General features: G+C 45.3%; 1 protein-coding gene across 5 annotated transcripts in view; it reads right to left on the reverse strand.

Annotated features, from left to right (window-relative positions):
• LOC126533863 (maleylacetoacetate isomerase-like) overlaps positions 1-22978 on the reverse strand; it is a 72001-nt gene extending 49023 nt beyond the window's left edge. The window contains exons 1-7 of one of the 5 annotated variants that reach the window (XM_072289322.1): positions 22788-22878; positions 22659-22710; positions 22254-22318; positions 19608-19688; positions 16987-17064; positions 12120-12246; positions 436-607 (exon numbers count right to left, since the gene is read on the reverse strand). In XM_072289322.1, the coding sequence (XP_072145423.1) occupies positions 436-607; positions 12120-12246; positions 16987-17064; positions 19608-19688; positions 22254-22318; positions 22659-22710; positions 22788-22796 (584 nt within the window). In that variant the 5' untranslated portion in view covers positions 22797-22878. Of the gene's footprint in view, positions 1-435; positions 608-7080; positions 9209-12119; positions 12247-16986; positions 17065-19607; positions 19689-22253; positions 22319-22658; positions 22711-22787 lie in introns of those variants that run through there. The other 4 variants (XM_050181059.2, XM_055072458.2, XM_055072457.2 and 1 more) reach the window with 4 other exon arrangements.
• Between the last annotated feature and the right edge of the window lie 296 nt (positions 22979-23274).

Raw genomic sequence — 23274 nt, forward strand, 5'->3', positions numbered from 1 at the left:
GCGCGGAAGAAAGCAGCGCCGCAGATGTGTGTGGAGGATTCCCGAGTTTCTTTTGCTAGCAGCGCCCGCGTTGCTGCAGTAGCTCCCTCCAGTGCCATTCATGTTTCTTCTCGTATTTTCTCATCTTGCCCCCCCCCTCCCCCCCCCCCCACATTGCCTCTTAAAATTTCGAATGAACTTGAATTCCCTTCTTTATAACACAATATAGCGCAAGAAGGTGAGGCGTGCAGACAGGACACAATAGTAGATAAGTGGACAACACGTGTTGTCTACTTCTCTACTCTTGTGTCCTGTCTGCACGCCTCACCTTTTTTGCATAATGAATCCTTACCAACTAGCTCAGCTTTCTGTCGTTCTAAACAGTATAGCGTATTTTTATTTTTACCGAAAGAACAATTAACTAAGCCGTAGCGCACGCAGTCAAAATTTTTTTACTTCACGACGAGGTGGCGATGAGTCTTCCATCCTTGAGCGTCAGCATCCCTTCGGCGCGCATCAACATCACTGACCGGAGAACGTTGGAGGTTCCGGACACCCACGGACGCTGACCCGGCAGAGAGAGCTACACCGGCCGTCAAGGAGGAAACCTTTCGACGTCGCGAGTCATCTGCGAAGCCAGAAACAAGGAGAAACCAAAGGCAAAAATCAGCGAAAGCGCGCGTAGCGTTGACCGGCGCATTTTGAAGCGCGCGCCGTGTCTGCGATTGGCTGCTCCGAGGCCGGGTTGCTCCGCGATTGGAGCAAACTCCTACAGGCGGTGGCCGCGGGCTCGCGCTCTCGAAGCGTCATTTCCTTCGTTAGATCACTATCATCGAGAGAACGGTCAGCGTATTCGATCGTCGAAGAAAGAAGCTAGCAACCGGTGAAGCGAAGGACTTGCCGCAGCAGTCGCCTGTCTTCCTTTGGAGGTGCGTTCAGTGTTGATTGGAGCACCTCCAAAAGGCGAAATGGACGGATCCGACGACGGGAACTTCGACGGTTGTGCTCGCAGAGGCGCAGGTTGGCGTTCGAATGTTTCCGGCAATGGCGGCGACGCTGTCTTCGGCTTCAGTCCGCCGTGGCAAGCTGCCCACTCCTTCGCCTGGAGGCCGCCGTTCCGAGCACGCAGTCGTGGCCGCGGCATCCGCCAGGCGTCCGTCGCAGGCCGCCGGCCTCCGCTGCTGCCTACGCCGCCGGTGAGGCCAAATTTTATCTGCAACGGCCCTCGCTGGCAATCTTCTCCGCGGTTCGATTCTACCTTCCTTAAAGACAGCCGTTTCCCCAGGCAATTGTCACCGCGGTTCGTTTCTACCTACCTCGAAGACAACCGTTTCCCCTGGCAGTCGTCACCGCGATTCGTTTCTACCTTGCTCGAAGACAACCGTTTCTCCAGCCAATCGCGCCGCTCTCAAAGAGGGACCGATGAGTCTGGCAACGGCGAGAACTACGATGGCGCATCGTTTCCGCCATTATCGCACGGTCACTCGGAGGCTTTCCGGGAGCGTCAAAGACTACCCAGGCAGCGTTCGCATTCGCCGCAACTAACGCCGCAGGCGATATACGGCTGTGAGCGTGCTTTCGACCACAATGCGAGCGGTGTGTCGGAAGAACACCAAGACTTGTGTTGCGAACAGCCGCACCGACGCAAACGTTCCTCTTCACAAGCGACGGACAGCAGGCGCTCGGCTTCAGTCTGCAGGCGCTGGTCGCCGAATGTAGGGAGGAGTTGCGACGGTAAAGCCAGGCGGATGTACGACCAGTTGCCCGGATGTGACGCTAAGCACGACGCCGACAGCTCCGACAAGAGGCGCAGGACGGGCTGCGCCGAAGATTTGTCCAGCAGAAAGGAGAGATCGCGCGTGTCTACCAGTGTCCCGCCACAGATTAAGAGTGAGGCGTCTACAGCGTCTGACTCGGTGAGAAAAACGCGAGGGGGCGGCGTAGCCCAGGCGCGTAGTGACAAGCGTTGCAAAAGCAGCGTGGGTAAAGCTACCGCGAAACCCAAGACCGCGGTCGCATCTGCCGTAAAGATAAGTCGCGAGATTTCGAAGTACAGGATTCCCAAACTGAGCACCAAGGAACGACGCAGTTCGGACCTTGGTTCGGACGGCGAGATCAGGTCGGGAGGCGACGTTCCTTCAGTTCGGCAGCCGTCTTCCAGCGGCGCGCCGCACAACCTGCGCATGACGCGACATACTTCTGGCCCGGAAACGGAAGCGGGCCGTAGTTCGTCTCAACCGCCGATCAGCGCTGCTAGAGTTCGCGTGGGTGCCGAGAATTCACGTTCGTCCGACAGAAATACAAACTTGGAACCCGCGTGCTTGGCCGGGGAGGAATGCGTGCAACGGCCAACTGGCCCTGAGGCTCGTATTCCGTCGATTTCTATTGCTGACAGCACTGCAAACCCAAGCCAGGCTGTTGAGAAGGGCGCCCAGTGCGAGGTCGCAAGCGTGACAGAAGGTGGAGAACTGGAAGAAGCTGTCCCTTTGTCACTAGAACTGCTGTCACTTGAAGAGTGGGGAGCGACCAGCGAACATTTCTTGTGCCCCGCGGCGGCCGCCTTTGAAGAAGTCGGCACGGAAGACGCTTTTAACGCTGCTTCTGAAGGCACCGAACGTTTCGGCATTTCCGCGCACGCTCCCGAAGCTTCCGTGAGTGGTCCACACTTCCTTAAGGACTCGGAATCAGACGAAGAATCGCAAAGCTTATCAACGAGTATTGCGACTGAAAACTTGATTTGTCTCTCGTCTATTGAGTCTGAGGAAGAGGGCATAGTGAGCGATGTCGGCGAGACGCTTGAGAAACGGCAAGTGAGTTGCTGCGGCTCGCAGGTCAATAGTGACGCGACCGAAGTTTACGAGTACGATCCGCCCAGCTGCTGTAGTGAAGGGGAGCGCGAGATGGACGACGTGACCGGCTGTTCTGGTCACGAACCAGCACAGCGTCGAGCTTCGAGCGGTGCGACTGAAGTTTGCGACGGCTCAACCGCTTTTCAGGAAAACAGCGGGGAAGACGTGCCAGGAGAGGTCGTAGCTGGCGCCACCCTTTGCGAGTCGCCTACTGGCTGCAACGATCCGACAGGGGATACCCATCAGACTGAACTTCGTGGTGCGTCTACTCAGTCAACGACGGACGTCATTGTCGCCGGCCGGTCACAGTGTCCTAATTCATTCACAACGTCGTATGGACCGAAGAGTGATCACAGCGTTCCCGTGGAAGCCGTAGGCGCAAGAGTCACAGTACCGGACTTAAGTCGCCCGCTTCGAGAGACCGTTCAATCCGGTGCACCCAGCACCAATTCTGCATCATCTGGTAGCCCTGGGACGACGAGTGCGCCTATCAACAAGTGCGCACGACCTGTCGGCGATGGCGTCTTTGTCCTGTCCGAGAACTTACCTTCCCCGAGTGAGGGACACGGCGCCGTCGGAACGTCCGGCACGCCGCCGCTTCTGATCCCGATGTACGAAGTACGAATCCCGACGCCCTCAGGAACCGGAACTCGTCGATTTCCCGCGGTCGATGGCCCCGACGGCAGGCGCGGCGCGCTGTTCGAGCTGAATACCTATTCGTCGCTGTACGTCCTCAACCTGATCGAGGACCACGTGACGGTGCACCGCGTCCTCCGGCTCTACTGCGAGGGACGGCACAGCGACGCGATGGAGGCCTACGGCGCTGAGATAAGAGCGCTGGTTCGGTCCGCAGTCGAGCGTCAACGCGGCACGTGGAAGGGCCTTATTGGCGTGCTCCGAAGGTTGGCGAGGGTAGAGTGGACGTTTCCGGAGCCCGGATGTGCCGGAGCGAGGTTACGAGAGATGTGCGATTTGGAGGCCGAATTCCAAGCTGTAGTCGACAGCGCTTGACCAACGGATTGATACCCTGGGCGCGTGGAATAGCTCGCTTTTGTTTTTTGTTTGTTTCTTTTTTCATCATGAAACTCGTGATGTTGCGTCTGGCATTTGTTCAAGGTACCTGCTGTTTCTATGCGATTTGTGATGATCACTTCAATAAATTGTTACATATATCTGGCACATCAGTTCTGCGGAAGTCCGCATATATAATGCCATCCACCCGACTGTAGTACGTAGTTACGGTCGGGTGGATGAGCAGTTCGATCCGCATCGGCGGACATCCACCGGTTTATAGACCTTCTACAGTGAGCAGTCCGCGCACCAGGGACCGCCACAAGCCCGCCGCCATTAAATGCCTTTCAAATCAAGAGCGAGGAGGGACCAGCCGCCGCTCAGGCAACGTTCCGCCAAGAATCGCTTATAGTACTATTTATTTAAAATGTGGAAGAACCGAGGAAAAACGTACTATGTCGTGAAATGCGACAGACTTTTTTTTTTCGCTTGGGTTACCACGCGGCATAACGTCATAATGAAGCTAAATATAACCATGTAGGCCGTTTTTCATAGAGATACTGCAACAGTGACTTATAGAGCCTGTTGTCCGCAATCCATAGACTTTAATGTGCGAGATGACAAGGTGTGCAAGCTTCGTCAGCCTCAGCTGCACAAGGAATGCCCGTATTAATGCGAAACATTTTTTGCCGTATATTTCTTTGGGGGGGGGGGGGGGGGTGACTTCGCGGTAGGTAGGTAGCCAGACTCCTGTCTAGCCTCGCTTTAATAAAAAGAAAATAATGTGTAACCGATGGTGGAATTGAACCTCTTATGCGGAGCACAGCAGCCCAGTGCTCAAACCACTAGGCCACAATTGCTTTTTTTTTATTGCCACATTGAACAACGAAAGTACAGCATACGGTACATTCGGGGGTATCGGCCTCTAGTAACTGGCTTTGCACGATCACGTTAAAACCCGTGCATGGTTAACAAGGCTTCAATTCTTTGGGAACCATTCAAGCTCGGGTCTGAAACTGTTATAAAGCTACAATCCCACTGACGCCTTCTTTAATAGCCTTATTGTCCTCACGTCGGCGTCCAGAACTGCCATCCTGGATCGCGAAATGCTATGAAGGCCCAAGAGCGCACTGAGGTCAAATGACAGAGCATCCTGTTTTTCTAGCGCTGTTTCAACATTGAGAACCCATCCTCATTTTCAACTGGCAAAAATCTCGTGCGAAAACCGTCGACAGGTAGGCCTTTCCTAAAGGGCCCCTCACCAAGCCTGTCCATTTTGCACTGACAAGCTCAGTACATACAATGTGCGATAACGGTAGTGTCTGTCAAGTATTGCATCGCTACGCGCCGCGGAAAGAGCTGAAATTTCAAACCAAATGCCGTTTGCCCTTCTCCCGGAAGCCGCACTCACAGCCGGAGAGGTGACGTATAAGCGCAAGTGCGCCTACGCACATGTCTGTGCTGTGACGTCGCTCACAGTCTCACGTGACTTCGAGAATTATCCAAGGCAACATCTGTTATTTGTATAATCTGTTGCTTTAATAGATAAATTAATGTTTGGAGAAATAATAAAACACAGGAACAGAATGTCTGCGAGTTCTTGTTTTACTTCGTACCGTAGCAAGAGAGATGCACTTCTGTTTTATCTGCTTGTTCCCACGTCGTGCAGTCGCGAGCGCAGACGCCGAAACTACGTCGTTTTCTTCCGCGTTCCAGCGCGCAATCATGCTCTGCGAACCGCTTGTGTCTGCCTCGGTGTTTGTGTAGCACTGACTTACACCGCTAGTCAGGTGTTGTCGTGCAAAGCGCGCAAAATCGTGCGCTACGCGAATCGAGACAAACGCAAGAGCTCGCACGCGAGACCGTCAGCAGAAGTTCGCCGCGCAGCAAAAAAGCGAGAGAAAAAAAAAGAGGCGGCGGCGGGGCCCGTGACGTATGTGTCACGTGATCCTCCAGCCTTGGTGTGGGAGATCTATTATTTTTCAAACTCACCAATTTTTGAAAATCCCTTTTTAAAAATTCACGCCTTAAATCAGAAGTCCGCTTCCAATAGTCTCTAAAATTGAACTTTCTCTCTCAAATGCAACACGTGTCATTACAATCGACCCTTGTTTTCTCAGAAAAGCGTTTCTGAGATAACCACAGATAGAGAGAAAATAGGCAGATAGATAGATAGCATGGTAGCTCAAACAGCATGAAAATGATGGGCGCAGTACATGGATTTCCCCAAAATTCATTTTTCTGACTTCAAACAACTTTGCGACTGTGCATATTGATCATTTTCACAAACTACTGCATTATAAAAGTGAAAATTCACAATAATTGAGCATGTGCGCAGAGATATGCAGAGACTTGTCATCCTGCCTTGTTTAGAAAAGCGACTGCTTCGAAATATGAGCTTAAAAAGTTCACTGACGATACCCCCTAATGCGAAATTTGAGCGCAGCTCTATACGTTTAATTTGGCGACATATTGTCGGGCGAGGACAGTCTGTCTCGTGCGGCACGTTGCAAACAGAGCGAAGTGTGGCGCGAATCACAGCGCCGCTTATTGTCCAATGCCATGCCGGTATGTGGGATCGCGCTAGAGGGTGCACCGCGAACGTGCCGTTGACGATGAGTGCCAAGTTTTTGCGTTTTCCTGAGAGGTGTCAACAAGCTTTTGTGATTGGTAAACTTTTTAGCTTGCTGTTACTAAGCTTCTCGCTTAAGAATAGCCACATTATCGAACGGTGACGGGCCTAAAGGTGCTGCCACAGCTCGGCCTGTGATTGAAGTAGGAGTCAAGTCTGAACATTGTTGATACGCAACATACGTGCAATGTGTTATTATTGTATGTGTAGCGTTGAACTCTACGAAAGTATCACTCAGGTGATATCGGAGGTGCCTTCGTGTGCCATGCAGTGTGCCACACCAGTGTACATTCCAAAACAGGTAACTGCAAAGCTGCCAGGAAACACTATTTGATAGCCTTCGTGCTTGTAAAATTTCTGCGGTACGATTTTCTAAGCATTGTTTACCTGGCAACCTGGACTGGCTTTACAAAAGAAAACTGCAAAATAACTCGACCGGAAGGGCCGTCAACATGGATAAAACAGCCTAATGACACTGGCCACGAATATGCCAGAATCAAGAAGACGCAAGCGACGCGTTGAAAGAATATGTGCACTCTCAGGTCTCAAGTGGGGCCTGTGCAAGGGCACCTCGCTGACTCCGAAGAGCTGGAAAATGAACAACTACTCTTTGCAGCAGCAAATTTATTTTCTGAGATAATACAGCACGCGATGAATGGCGTCGGCCAGAGAACTTGCCGGTGAGAATCAGATGCATGGGAGAACCCATCTGAATTAAAGGTAGCCGGCATGCGTTAGACAACGAAAAAGAACACAGCTTCATTTTCTTAGTTGGCATGTACTGTTTTCATGATACATACTAGGTCAACTTCCACCAGAACGTTAGTTACCAAGCATGATAATCTCAGGAGACATTTGTACAGAATAGCTTTAATGTGCGTGCACGAAGAAAAAGTTGACTTCAGTCATTCACAATAGTTGACCAACTCAAATATGCACCTTTCATTCACACCCCCGTTTGATCATGGGTGCCAAGTTCGTCGCCGTGCACCCATTGGAAACAAAATCTTCTGAACATACACACGACGAACCTCATGGCATCAAGTCCGTTCTGTTTAGGCTGGCAATTCAAAGTGGGCACTTGTCTGTAACTGCAGTGGCGGAGTCCATGAAGTTGCCGCAGATGAAGAAGTACTTCATGTTCGCTTCCGAAGCTTATCTTTGCAGCCAAATACAGCACAGTGGTAGCCCGTTGATGTTAAGTCATCTGACATCGCAGCAAGCACTTCCAGAATGCACTAGAATCGCACTAATTTGAAATGAAAGCACTACTGCTCCAAGCTTCCGATGAGAGAAACTGCGCTCTGCACATACCAGTGCAAGGAGGAGAGCAGCGCGGCTAGGTGGTTCGAGGCTACATTGCACCTTGCCGATAAAATTGTAATTTCCTGGACAGCCACAAACCCGAGCAGAAGCCTTATACATCTGCTATCTTCAGCTAGCTTCAGTGCAATTGGCAGATATGTGCCACAGTCCAGCCTTCATGGCAACACCCATCAAGGTTCTTGCAATAAGATCCATAGCTCCTAGGGATTCGCGAATAGTTTTTTTTAGACCGAACTGAATACAAATCGAATAGTGCCAGAAGCAAATCGAATCGAATACCGAATAGTATTTAAATAATAAAAAGCTGCTATCACATATAATATAAAACAATGTTCATATCCCAGTATTACTAAAGCTAGAAAGTTTCTGTAGCTACATAATATGCTGTCAAGCGTTGCTTGTTAAAAGCACAAATGGAGCATTAGGAGTAAACAAATAGTTTCTTCGCATGCACATAGGTCTTCAGAGTGTGCGAATGAACACTGTACAGCCTGTAAGGTATGTAAAGTGACATAGCCTGCTCCACTACACAAGTTCTCATGTTCTATGTGTGTATACTACAGCTGCGGGAGTAAAAATTTACTGTACTTTTGCTGTCCTTTTGTTTACTTGGGTGCGGTCGATGTTTCGAAACATTCCAGAAGTATTCGAAGAATATTCGCACTTATAAGCAGTGGCTATTCGGTTCGGAGACTCACCATTCGATTCGTTATTTGGAAGTTTCGAATATTCGCACACCCCTTAGTTTCCATATCTTTTGATGCCACGTGCAGCAGCTTTGAGAATTAGAGGACGGCGTTGCTGCGTGTATCACCATAGCAGTTTTGCTAGTCCAGAAAACAACCACTGCTTGAACTGCTGCATTCAGTGAAGGAAACATGTCACCATTTTCTGTATCCCGTTTATGAAATCTCTGACAGCTGTTTATATGTGCCTTCTCTGCTAGTGCCTAGCATACTTCGCAAGCTCATACCAGCTCACTTTTGATCCCTTCCATATATTCCTCCCATAATATGGGTCGACAAAACAATTTTTGGCAAGTTATATGAAGGCGAGATGTCCAGAACCAAGAATGCAAGAATCATCTTAAGAATGCTAGTTTAATTTTACCAAAATATAGACTTCAATATGGTTATTATGTAGTGCTATTGGTCCCCAGGGCCCTGGAATAGGTTGAGTGGGTTGGGCACTCCTGTTGGAGGGGTGTCTGGCTGACATGACGGATCAGCTTTCTTGATAAGTGGGTGCTGCTGAAGCTCCTCGTAGATCCGCCGCACCGTTGGAAAGGGTGTTATGTCAACACCGAAGCGGTATGCATTGCACACTTGAGGTACGAGGCAGGCATCTGCAAACGTCACCTCATCTCCAAAGCAGTATCTGCCGGCCGTCTCTGCGAAGATGGCTTCCAGGGCTGCAAGTTTTTTTTTTTTTTTTTTAGGGAATGGAAGTAATGTGGCTCCAAAATTTCACGAAGGAACTTAATGTGCACGAATTCATGCACGAACCACAGATTTTAATGGCTGACAACCAGGGTGCAATTGCGCTTGCGAAAAACCAAGTTACTTCAGATAGAAGCAAACACATTGACCTCAAGTATTATTTCCTGAGAGAAAAGGTCAAAGAGGGAAAGTTACAACTCCGGTACGTCGAATCATAAAACAACTGTGCTGACCTCTTCACTAAGGCCTTAAATGGAAGAATGACTCTCAAACACTGTGAATGTTTGGGCATCAAAAGTGTGGGTGAAATGACAGTCTATTATGGGGGAGTGTCAGCAGTGTAATGGCCAGTCACGAGATGGCGCCATGTATCCGTTGGTGTGCCGTCGCCGTTTCACCTTCTTAAAGCCACTCTTGTTTTTCTCCCTCTTGCTTTTTTTTCTCTGGGCTATTAAACAAAATGGCAGCTTGAGAGTTGTGTGTCGTTTCATTGGCTTCGTGCCAAATCCACTCAATCCGCGACCCCAAACAATCTGGTCACCCTCAACAAAACCAACATTGGTGACGAACTAAAGCTACAAGAAATGGATTGTTTTATTACATGCACTTCCATGCCATATACCATACCTACTCGCATAATGATGGCACTTTTTTGTAAAAAAAATTGCCACAAATTCAGCGGTGCAATCAGTACGCGGGTTAAATTTCCCATGGAAAGAAAATTTTTTTTTCATCATCAGCATTTGGTGCGGGATGACAATAGGTCAACAAACAGGCAGCTGCTGCTGTAACAGTGCAGGACACCAAAACAAAAATGGCGGCCAGCAGAGCAAGCCGAACGCACCAAACGAGATTTTTTTTCTTTTCGCGAGTACATTACACGCATTGAAACAATTTCTTCCATATCAGTAATGAATAATATTGTTAATATCGGCAAGTCTGTGGCAATAACTTAGCCCTGCCCATTTTGAGGGGACAGAAACAGAGATGGGCGTGCTTAGCTGCCAGTGACATAGAAACACAGGGTGGGTATGCTACAGAAACTGCGGCATTTGTCTTCACTACTATTCTAATACGACATGTTTCCGCTAAGGGTGGTCGAATATCTGAATAGGGTACACTTCTAAAGTATCAGTGTAAAAGTGGCTACTATTATTGCCGCTCACAATTTGTTGCATGCCCACGAGTGCAGACGAGAACCGAAAGGCATCTTTTTTGTTGTTGTTGACCACAACCATTATAGAGCCTGCAAATAATAAAGCCAAGGCACATTTGGTTGAAGCTTTTTTTTTGCCAAGGAAGTGTGGAAAGTGATGAAAGGAATAAAATGGGGCATCTGCTTAAGAACATTCGGTGCATGCAGACCGCTTGGTCTGTCTTGAAGAGTCGTTCGCGTAGCATTCGACAGCATTCGACAGATGGTAAGCGTGATCATCATTAGCTAGACTTGGCACACAACATGTTGCTGCGGCAAGTTCGGGGTGCAATCATTACAGGGGAAAGAAGAAAAAAAATATAATTTTGACGACAAAATTCAGGGGTGCGATCGTTACGCGAGTGCGATCATTATGCAAGTAAATACAGTAGTGTGTAGGACACACCTAGAGCGCATTGCAACCAACCCAGTTAATATGTTTGACATTGTTAAGCTTAGGGCGCAATACAATACATTTTGCCTCTTGCATTCGTGGCGCAATTACCATGTACACTGCAGCCCAATGTTAAAAGGAACACTCATATATGTAGCATTCACTTTGCTGATGCCCTAGCTGCGTCTGTGGAAGCAATGTCAGTGCGCTGCACAGGTGTGTCGAAGGGAGTCAGAGCTATCAACCACAAGTTGTCTCCTGCAAATCTAGGCCATGTACTCTTGCAAGCGAGGGAAATCGGGACATGCTCGGTACTCAAGTGTTCCTGTTAACAGTGGACCACTCTGTACAAGTTTGCCAACAGTCTGGGCAATTTTAGCAAACTTATATGGTTGAGAGGCTGTAGCAAGTGGCTCTGTGGTAGTGATACCTTGAGTAAAACCCAGTCCTGTTATCTACACGTTTGGAGTCAATTTCGGCCAACCATGTGATGCGGCTTGTCGAGGCTATAAACACCCATGCTCATTAATGTTATCTGCTCGAAATTAAAAAAAAATGTGGTTGACTTCTAATTTGTGCACAATATCTTCGTCAAGAAAGATCTTGCAGAATAGTTGGCCAATAGAGCCACTGCTGCCAGCTTTCAGACCACATAACTTATGACGTGACACATACTTCCAACATTCTATGGCAGTTTTCTTATAAGGCGGCGTGTTCTCAGCATGAAAACAAATTAAGGCATAGGAACAGCACAGATGGCAAAAACATTTTTGACAGACAAATTTGTAAAACAAGAAATTGCAAGCTATAGAAAGCACTAGCTAAAGCACCACTTATCTTTATGAATCATTCAGCCCCCTTCACTTCCTGTGCACAGGATGCACATCTATTAAATCATAGCAGAACTTTCTCAAACAGCTAACAATGCAGTTACTATCACCTTCAATGGAAGCAAGTAGGACTCAGAATGACTTCTCATTTGATTTGGCTCTGAAGGCACTGATGATGCTTGTTGTGATCAATGCAGGAAAGTCGACACTTGTTACTGCTATCTGTGCAAAGTTTGGCATTTGACCTGCATGCATATTCTGTTTAGGTGCTGTGTGCATAACAGTGCACTCCAAGACAGTGAGCGCATCAAATGCAAAAGCACCAATGAAAATTAATTTCCACCTGAAGGGGACATTGCTGCTATCATGTCAGTCTTCTTCTTGTCAAAACGTGACGCACGCTGGTACGATATCCGCCCACTGATCCCAGCCTTCCCAGTTTACTTACAGTTTTTCTCACTCACCTGCGAAGCCACGCGTGATGGTGCGGTCAGCCCACTTCTTCCATTCCACTCTGCCGAGAAGAGGGATGAGGCCGATGCTCTGCAGTGGCTGGACTCCCGAAACGAGAAGCTCCACCACCTCACGACACTGCATAGAAAGTATGTGTACCCTACTTAGATTAGCACCCTACTTCTGTGTTATAGCAGAGAACACAGAAGTAGGGTGCTAATTTGGCCTGCTTGTTGAGAAAACAAACAAACAGGATGAACGATGTGCACAGTCGCAAGCCAAAGTTCGGAGGCCAATGGATGCTGTGAAAAAAAAAATTGTTTTCTCTTCGCAGTACCTGGGCAATTCTCTTTATTTCTCTTACAATACATAATAGTCCATCGTGAGGGATGAAAAATGTACAGGGCACACACAGATGCCCTGAAAATCTGTGATGTCACAGCAAGCTGGTTCGGCAACTTCAACTTGCGTCTATCCTGGGCTAATGAACCTCCTCTCACGGTATGAGTGCCTTTCACGGTATTGTAAAAGCATAATTTACAAATGAACTTCAATTCACTTTTTTTTTTAGTGTTTATTTAGTCTGCACAGGAACAAATCACAGTTTATAAGCATGTATCTGCCTTCTGCCCCTACAACAGTTTGGTTCTGGAAGCTAGGTATATCAAGCCTGCAATCTTGTGCTCACTGGGTGGCCCAGCTGCCAGGCTTATTGCTAAATTCTGCTTTTTGTGTGTGTGTGTGTGTGTGTGTGTGTGTGTGTGTGTGTGTGTGTGTGTGTGTGTGTGTGTGTGTGTGTGTGTGTGTGTGTGTGTGTGTGTGTGTGTGTGTGTGTGTGTGTGTGTGTGTGTGTGTGTGTGTGTGTGTGTGTGTGTGTGTGTGTGTGTGTGTGTGTGTGTGTGTGTGTGTGTGTGTGTGTGTGTGTGTGTGTGTGTGTGTGTGTGTGTGTGTGTGTGTGTGTGTGTGTGTGTGTGTGTGTGTGTGTGTGTGTGTGTGTGTGTGTGTGTGTGTGTGTGTGTGTGTGTGTGTGTGTGTGTGTGTGTGTGTGTGTGTGTGTGTGTGTGTGTGTGTGTGTGTGTGTGTGTGTGTGTGTGTGTGTGTGTGTGTGTGTGTGTGTGTGTGTGTGTGTGTGTGTGTGTGTGTGTGTGTGTGTGTGTGTGTGTGTGTGTGTGTGTGTGTGTGTGTGTGTGTGTGTGTGTGTGTGTGTGTGTGTGTGTGTGTGTGTGTGTGTGTGTGTGTGTGTGTGTGTGTGTGTGTGTGTGTGTGTGTGTGTGTGTGTGTGTGTGTGTGTGTGTGTGTGTGTGTGTGTGTGTGTGTGTGTGTGTGTGTGTGTGTGTGTGTGTGTGTGTGTGTGTGTGTGTGTGTTTTATGTCTCTCAACCTTTACTACATCCTGGCACATCCTAATTTAAACATTAGGCATTTTCATATCAGCCAAATGATGGATTATTATTTCTCCATGCCAGCTTCTCTTAGCCCCCTCCCCACTGTTTTCCTGTGAAACCTAAAAGAATGACATTTATCACTGTTGTCCACTGCATACCTGCAATATGATTAATCAATGCCATCATCATGAACACTCTATAACCCCTCCAGGCATGAATTAATTCTGTCCAGTGAAACTTTAGTTTCACCACATTTCTTACTTCTCCAGATTCACAAAAAAACATGCAGCTTCTGAACAGATTGAGCATCTACAGCTCAGTGAGTTTTGTCAAGTTTCATTTTTTTTTTCATTTTCATTTTGTCAAGTGTCAGTCCTTTCTTTTACATTTTATTTAAATACTTATTTTGCCCACCGAGCAAATCTGTTACTGTGATATTTCAGTACCTATTGCATAAAGAGTAATTATTTTGCAGTCTGAAGCTAGATATTTGGAACACACAATGTCAGGAGCAGACTAAAAATATTTTTGTCTTCAAGTTTTTAAAGGTTGTCTTTTCCGTGACCACTGCATGCCCATGTTCAGAATGCTGGACTTCAGTGTGCTATAAAATAAAAAATCATGATCCAGTCATAAAAATCCTTCCATCATTGCGTGCCTTATGCTTTCTGGTATTTATTCATGTGCCAGTTGTATAATTTTGTGTGGTGATTACTTGTCAATTGTTCTCAAAACGAGAAAAGAAAGCTTTAAAATAGCTCGTCAAATAATGAACCAGCAGAAAAAATATGCAGCATTCTTAGAAAAAGAAGAAGAAACTAAACAAGCTTGGCAATATTTAGACAAAATTTGGTCCAAAAATAAAAAAACCGCTTTAAAAGCCCCATCACTCCTTAATCCTTTCCATAGACTTGACCCAACCAGCCCAGCAAGGCACAACTCTGCATTGCTATCAGTAGTACTCAAATAACATGCGATAAGCATTGTACTCATATCAGCTTATTCTCAGAATAGTAATGTCATAGTAATATCAGCTCCATAGTAATGTCAATTCACTGCCACATTTCATTATAAATTTCAACCCGCAACCTTTTTTACTCCCTTGTTTGCAACTTTCTGTTACTTCGTATACTTTTCTATGCCGCACTTGCCTTGTTCATGTTTTGGCCTAGTATTCAAGTGCACTAGTGCAAATAATAAATGTTTGGTTGTAGGATTGCTCAATTGATTGATTATTTCACACAAATGAGGCATGTAGAAGCTTGCAAGTTCCTCTACATTTCTTCTGGCTGTTTGCTGTTTGTTTCACAGTGCTTCATAAATCTGTTCCAACTAGCAATTTTTCATATACCATAAAAAAAAAAAAAGAAGAGTCAGAACAGAGTGGCCTCCAAGTATCTTTGATGCCAATGCTTTCGTGCACGAATTGGATAGTCACTTTTGCAGCTGCTAAATGTACTGTCCAAGTGCATGACATTTACGTTCTGTATTTCTTTTGAATGTTTGGTAGTCTTTGTATTTGTTGTTCACTTCTGCACGACCGAAGGCCATTCTTGCTTGGATCACAGAAGTGGTTTGCACTTGCAGTTTGTATAAAAAAATAAAGAATGAGACATCGCAAGGAAACAAGCAACGAAAAATTTTTGTTCGTATTCTTTCTGCATGTCATTCGTTTGTGCCGTTTATACTCTGAACTGTAGTACAGCATCCTGCCAATGTTTTTTTCAGTGACAAAAAATAACAGACAAAAAGAAAATGAAGCGAAAGTGGAATAGGAGGATGACAGCTCACGAAGTGGGCTCTGTAGCATCTGATTAGGGGCATATTTTTAGACGAATATCCTGTCTCTTTCTCTCTCTCTCTGGTAACGTCATTGCACTTCCTGTACAGACACCTGCTGTCTCCGATCAGCCAACTGTGCTTGTTACAGATCATTTTTTTTGTTGGTTAGTTTTTTTTTCCCTTGCAGTTTCAACGCATGCATGAGTAGACAGTGTACCGTACGACATACCACTCTCCAAATGAATTCTCCCAAACGCACGCAGAGACACATTCTGGAGGGCCAAGTTTGATTGTTGCGTACATTGCACTTTAGCCAAGAAAGTGCTCACCTAAGCTGTTCTTTTTCTCGGTTTCAAAGTGCTGTTTATTGCAGCTACTTTTCGAGCCATTGCTGCACTTTGTAATTTTCATGGCATGGACGGATGGCAGGATGGTTTTAACGCATACTATCGGCACAAAATGAAATACGAATAGGTAGAAGTGAATGAGAAGAAACCTTACAAATGATCACTCTAGTATTATAATGCAAGTGTGGATAAGGTTGGGGTTGTTCATACTGCACTGCTAAAACATGGAGCGTGAAGAACACAAGGAGACGAATCCGAACACTACAGCAGTTTACTTATTTCCAACAATATTATTTCGAAAAGGCACCATGAAACATTAGGTCCCTCTCTGCTATATGACTAGTCATACTGCGCAAGCATCATTGTTTCCCACAAAAGATAGCTGAGGCAGAAAAAAATATTGCTAGAGGGGGAGGAGATGTACTGTACCCCTCCGTCCCTGAGAAAGAGCTCTGCTAACTTCGAAAGACATGTAGAGGCTTAGAAATCCAGGGAAAACAGGGGGAAGGCAGGAGATGGAAATGCAAGACGATGAGCAAAACGAGAACAAGGTGAAGGCAGGAGCCAACGTTTCGACAAGTGGACTTGTCATGAAGAAGACAAGTCCACTTGTTGAAACGTTGGTTCCTGCTTTCACCTTGTTCTCGTTTCGCTCATCATGTAGAGGGTAGGTTTAATTCATTTGTCGTTTTAGATTGTTAACCCTTCCAGTGCCACTGGTGCGCTGGCACATTTTTGCGTTTCTGTCACGTCGTGCCACTGACGTCAGAAAGGAATGTGAAGACCATACCCAAAAAGCATTTGTCGTTATCTATGTCATCTTTACCCTTCTGCATAACCGAAAATAAATTGTTGTGTTCGTTTTACAATATCCGAGGAAAAAACAACAACATTGGACATGCATCATCTCCGAAAAGACTAACAGAAAGGTTAGATATCCTTCACAGGTGTGATGACTGGTTAGGTAATGGCATAAGGTACATGGACATTTTCATTGGGCGAGATGGAAATGTCTGACAACCAGCATGCAGCAGTTCCTCTTTGCTGGCTTGCGCGCACCGATGCTATGATGCTTGAAGGTGTTACCATTGTGCAGTCTAAAGCAATTTGGAGATAATTTAGGCAGTTATGTGAAACAGTTCCACAATAGTATCAGCTCATGCAAGGTCCTTGGTGAACCACTGGGTACTATTTTGCTGTAGCAATAACTACGGAAAGTGGAAAACTTTGGTAGCTCCGTGCTCTCGGCTGTGCCGTATGGCCTGCACGGGTCTGGTATAATGAGCCACATGTGAAACATACGAAAAATGTGGCTCTTTTGAGACACAGTAATAAAGGACGTTGTCCTTGCTGTTAGATATTCACCTTGGCCCTCTGGTATGGGTCTGCGGGCAGCATTCTTGGCTCAGGATATTTCTCCTCCAAGTACTCCATAATGGCCACCTGTGCATGATACATTGATAACTTATGCAACACTCCATATACAGGACACTACAGAGAGTCACTAAATCGGCTGCTTACACTCTTGAAGTATTCTTGCAATGCTCATTTTCATTCATATAGTGAGAGGGTGAAGCTTCAAATGTTCTCTTCAAATGTAGCTTTTGTCACAATTATTCTTTAATCTTTGAAAAATCTTGTACATACTTTTGCTTTTCGCATTGCCATTCTTCTGTTATCTCTGCTTATTCACTCTGCAATATTTTATGCAGAAAGGTTTCAATACAGTCACAACCTGTGACAGCTTCTCCTGTAAATCCCTGATATAATTTCTTACACACCATCAATAAATTTGTGCTCTTCTAGCTGTCATTTACTCTCTGTCACTGGGTTAACTGTTGAATGACACATTATTTGCATGAACCAGGCACTACTTTAGCATCTCTCATTGATGGTCCTTTAATAATTTTTGCAAATTAGAAAGTACGGCTCCTTAGTTGCCATCCAACTTTATTCAAATTAATGTTTTGCATTGAAAAAACACTGCTAAAATTTTTTTTATACAGCAAGAAAGGTTGGTATCAGAGCTACAGCTTGCCATCAGTAGTTTGAATGTCATCTAAAGAAAATAGCTGCAAGAAGTTGAGAAGTTCAGTGTTCTTGGTTTGGTGCAGAGCTTTAAATTGTCATCAATGCCACATTGATCATAGAAGGAGTGACATTGAGTGGCACTAAAGTCCACTTCTAATCTTACTTCTAATGATCCTACTTCTAATGAAGGTTTGACTGATCAACACTTTCTGGAACAAAATGTCTGTGAGAGAACCATCTGCTTATAATGACCCAGTGCTCTGCTAAGTTTGGTTAGATCAACATGAATGAATTGTAGTGTGGCCATATCTCATCAAGCCAGTAATTGGCCCCCAGTGGTCTTCACGTCGTCTGCTTTAAACTTAATAGCTCATTAAAGCATTTTGTATACATCAGGGGGTTTACCTACATCTGCGTCGACAGCTCAACAGACTTGCAGACAACCACAGTCGGGTGGGAACTACTAAACAAAGATAAATCACTTATTTATGCCAGTAAATGGTCTGTGCTTCATTTTTCGAAATGAAGCGTCTCTTTTGCACTTTCTCGAGTAATGGATTGGTAGTTTTGAAGGCAAGTCCCACTATAACAAACTTCTGATACAGTAAACACATTTTGTGCAATGAATGTGTTCATTGCATCTGGATTCGACTAGGGTTGCCAACTGTCTCAAAACATTTGGGACACTCCCGACTTATGTGCAAATGTCCCTCATGCCGACTTGGCCCTGTTGGAATGGCCAAATGTCCCGAATTTTTCTGTTTCTTTCTACTAAATAACAATAAATAGGCAAGAGTTCCTTTCTATACTATCAGACAGTTCTTTAGCATGTTATTTTGTTTTCTGTTGAATTGTCATAAACATAAAGGTGCTTTCGTTTTTGTTGTAGTTCTAGTTCTCTTGGAGGCCATAACCACTGAAAGTACTGTACATCTCTATCTGTATTGGTAGCTGTGACATTTGTTGTTTTAAATCGTGACACGGTAGGACAAAAATATTTCTTCAACGTTGCTACACTTTGGCGGCTCATGGCACTAAAAAGGTCAGTCATCTCTCTCATTCCACTCTAGCATTTCGCCAACATGGAAAGCCTCTACCTAAATACCAAATTCCTACCTAAGGCCTCTTCAGCAGCTGCCTATATGATGTATTTTCTTCGTCCAAGTCTCGGAAGACTAAAACTAGCATAGAATGCAAAAGTCATTGCTTTAGCACAGTTAGAATACACAACTAATGCATTTATGAGATAACTGCATACATTTCACCAGCAGTGCAGAGCATGAAGGCAGTACACCATTTTACAGACAAAATTAAAAATTAAATTATGGGGTTTTACGTGCCAAAACCACTTTCCGATTATGAGGCACGCTGTAGTGGAGGACTCTGGAAATTTCGACCACCTGGGGTTCTTTAGCGTGCACCTAAATCTAAGTACACGGGTATTTTCGCATTTCGCCCCCATCGAAATGCGGCCGCCGTGGCCGGGATTTGATCCCGCGACCTCGCGCACAGCAGCCAACACCATAGCCACTGAGCAACCACGGCGGGTCATTTTTCAGACAGCCTGATGACGCATGCAATATACTAAGCAAGACAAACAACAAAATTAGAAAGCAAGACGCGACTTGATTTGCTAATGATGGTAGGCCTTAGTTATGCAACAGAAATTGTTTGGCCAGACAGCAGCGTTAGCTAACAACCAATTAGTTTAAGGCTAGACATTGGGCAAGTTTTTGACCAAGTAATGCATCACGATTTCTAGCGGTGAAAGAGCTTAGGAAAAAAACTAGACACGAAAGAATTCAGTTGCATCTTCTTTGTCTGTCTGATTTCTTTGTTGAATTTTTTTCACTGCTGAAGTTCATGGTGCGAATTGATTGGTTCTCATGTATGAAATCAAAGTTTGCTTAACTATGCATGGCTGCAGCAAAGATTGACAACATGTGCAGCCTTACTGATTGGCTGATGGGCTTTCCGTCGGCAAGCAGCACAGGAACTTGGCCCATTGGGTTCGCCGTTTTGAATTTCGCAGTTTGCTGAAAATGAGGGCAACATGTGATCATTATTGTGACAGCATCCAGCTTCTGAAAGTGTAGCATTTAGAACAGCTTAAGCAGGCTACACACTGGCTTCATTTCCGGCTATGCAATATCTCTTTAAACTTGGTCTTCTTTTATTGGGAAGCATGGTGGAGGCTATGAAGATAAACGCTGTGTACAGTGCCCAAGCAGGCTGATGTGTTGCAGCAATAGGGTTAATAAATTGTCGAACTTTGTGGTAAAGTATCCACATCAGACTCTAAGATACCTTCATTACGTCCAATACATGTTGTAAGCATATATTCGGTACACGTTTGTATTGGCAAGAAACATTTCAGATTTACATGTTTCATTGTATCCGATAATTCACTGTGCCAATAATACTTTAACAGGGCTGCAGTAAATGATCGTTAACATCCCAGAACCTTTACTATCCCCAAGTGTTCAACTTCAATTCTCAGCAGATGGGCAATCCAATTGCAGCATTACAAAAGCAAATAAATTTGACTTAGGTTTCTTTCTTTTTTTTAACAGGGAGCCGAGATTACATTTCTCGTAATTTTGATTTCCTCTCCAATACTAGAGCAATTGCTTCAAAAAGCATTATAGTCCCATCATTGTTTTGCTTTCAATTCCCAGAACAGGTTAAGTTTTTCTCCAACTGCAAAGCTTTCTTGTCGACAAACCTGCACGGGTTTCTTTTGTAACTTCATGTTACTTTGAAGTGGGTGACAATTTCCCCTAATGCTTTTCTTCCTCTGAATGCCACACTTTCTTTTGCCAGGACTCGTCCTCACCACTTTGGATTCAATCAAACTATGTCTCTCAACTTTCATCCAGCATGCATGCATTGTTCTATGAAACAAAACTGGCATTCTTTTTCCCTTTCTGCAAGGCTTCATCTCATTGAGAGGCCAAACCATTATTTAGCTGAAGTAATCCTGACTTGGTTGCCGACCCTGCCTCCTTTTACAATGAGCCTACCAAATTAGGCACGTTTCTTTCAGAGAAGTGCATAACATTGCTTAACCAGAGTTGCTGCAATCAAACATGTTTTCACAGACAAACCTCTTACAAAGGAACGCAAGCTTTCACAGGTGTGGTAAAAATGAAAAAAAAAGAGAGAAAACAAGAACAATAGCACTGCTGAGTCAGACGTCAGAGATATAAGGCAGTAATCTAGATGCAGCACAACTGTTTTATTTGATCAGGCCCATGTGCCGTCAGAGGCTTCGTTGCACATCCAAAAAACTTAAAGACCTACTCTCTGGCTCACACATTTGTTAAGGACGCCTTCTGCATTGCACTCAATTGTCAAGCATGCATTTTCTGCTTTGCTAAAATGAAACGCACACAGTTCGGGTTGGCAGCTCCTGCGTTCAACACCTTACGTGCAGTTTGCCTAAATAGGAAACATTAAGGAGTGACAAATTTCACCAAAAATTAAGCACAGCCAGCCATGGCATTCTGTTCTAGCAAATACTACTATTATGAAGTGCGGTTGCACCTCTCAGCTGCTAAACCTAGTGGGCGCATTCAGTGAACAAGGCTGCTGTGAACTATGGTTTGCAAGCAACAGAAAGACCTGTACTTGTATATTAGTATTGTACAAAAAGTCAGCTTTCCATTGTGGTACCACTTAAGACGCGAAATCACTGTGGCACTTGAAAAGCAAGACACGATAAGGAGTCATCAACATGGCATCACTTTTGAAAAAAAAAAAAGAAAAACTACATTAGGGCTGTTTTTGTTAGACTGAAGTAATTACTGTTAGCATTGTTTCCTTATTTCTTTTTTTGAAAGAAACATCTTACTTTCGTGTTGGGTCTTTTTCCCACAAGTGACAAAATGCAAACCACAGCTGCTCCTCCTTGCAAAAAAATCACGACTTTGTCATGCCAGCCCCCACGGCCAACAGAGGTTAGGCGTGCATGATAACACAACTGTCCTCGTCGAGCACATGCCCTACGTGGCTTGGAGAAAAACTTCCAGTGATAAACTTGCCCTGTTCAAGCACCCAAAGATATGTAGCGTGGGTCCATAAACAGTGAGATATATATAGCCACAAAAGTGGTTGTTTCTTATCTTAAGGTAGATTCTCAAGAGCACTTAAACATTTAAGAGTGCTAAAAACTGTCGTTTGAGAGAAGGATGTACGAGTAACAAGATATTGTTGTCTAATGTGCATGAGCATGCAAACGAGTTCATGGCAGGGGTGCATGCAGATTCAGTGATTGTCTCTTTAGCACATGTTAGCCACCAGCCATTTTTTTAAAGAGCTATACCTTTGATCAGTGATCAAGCACGTACTCCAGCTGCTCATGAGGCAATAAATAGTTCTTTTTTGCTGTGGCAGAGTGCCAACTTGATTATATTCTTTATTCGTGTGCACAAGCAATATTATCTCTATCATATTCGTTTATATAGATACACTTTTCTTTTGTAAACAACAGATTTCTTCATTTTTATCTTACATCTAGAGAGATCTAGGTATCTCTGCAAATCTTCTCGGAATTAAATTTGCAAAACATCTTACAGCGCGCGCGCATTTTGTTCACATACCTGCTCACCATTGGGCTTCAAGTCCACTGCCCGATATTCGAAGTCAATTTTCTTCACTTCCAAGACTGCAATAAACGTATATCATTCCATTAAGAGTCATTATTAATTATATATGCAGTCGCCAAGATTGAACTTTGGCGCCGCGGTATAAGTGGCGCACCCACGGCGTGATGCCACGCCTACGACGCGGCACGAACGACAGTTTATAAAAAAACACGTCTGACTGACTGTTGGGCCGTGTTTGCGAATCTGTAGCTTTGTTCTGAGAGATACATCGAGGCAACTTTCCTAGCAGTTGACACGATTGTCTCTTTTCAGTGCGAGACACGCGCGATGCGCCCTCACGTCGCCGTAAAGGAAACGTTTCGAGGCCACTACAGTAATCAGAGGAAACGTAAAACTTACCGATGCGAACGCGCCAGGCGCAGGAACTAATAAAGCTGGACAGGAGAACCGGCTGAAATACATAGTTTGTCATTAGTTATTGGTAGCTTCATCCCCTCACACTCTGATCAATGTACGGTTAAAACTCACCCTCGACATGGTAGTTGTTTTTCCGACGAGCGAACAGACGCAAAGCGGACGCAGAAAAAGTTAGCAGCCAACAGCAAGCTCACGTACTGAACAGTTGCTGTCTGCTTTCTCTGCACGGTGGTGATGTTTGTTTTGTTTATCGCTTGCGGTGGTAGGGCCATCTTTTGTCGCTTACAAAAAACGGTTTGCGGTTGACGTGGCCTCCAAGATTACAAAGGAACGCCTGTGACATCTTGGAGGCCACGTTTTGCGAGCTGCAAGTCTCAGCACGTCATCGATGTGGCGCCAGATTTGAATCCCGCACGTTCGCACTCCAAAACGTACGTAAGGAATCTGTGCAGCGTCGGTTTCTGCGCGCTACATTTTGAACGCCGCGTGAATTGGCGAATATATATATGTAGATTACGCTACAAGACGTTTGATATACCCTATGAACACAACATTTCTTTCTCTTTGTGTTAGTTGGTTCCGATCAATTTTTCCATCC

The sequence above is a fragment of the Dermacentor andersoni genome, chromosome 7 (assembly GCF_023375885.2).
Source record: "Dermacentor andersoni chromosome 7, qqDerAnde1_hic_scaffold, whole genome shotgun sequence".
NCBI lineage: Eukaryota > Metazoa > Arthropoda > Arachnida > Ixodida > Ixodidae > Dermacentor > Dermacentor andersoni.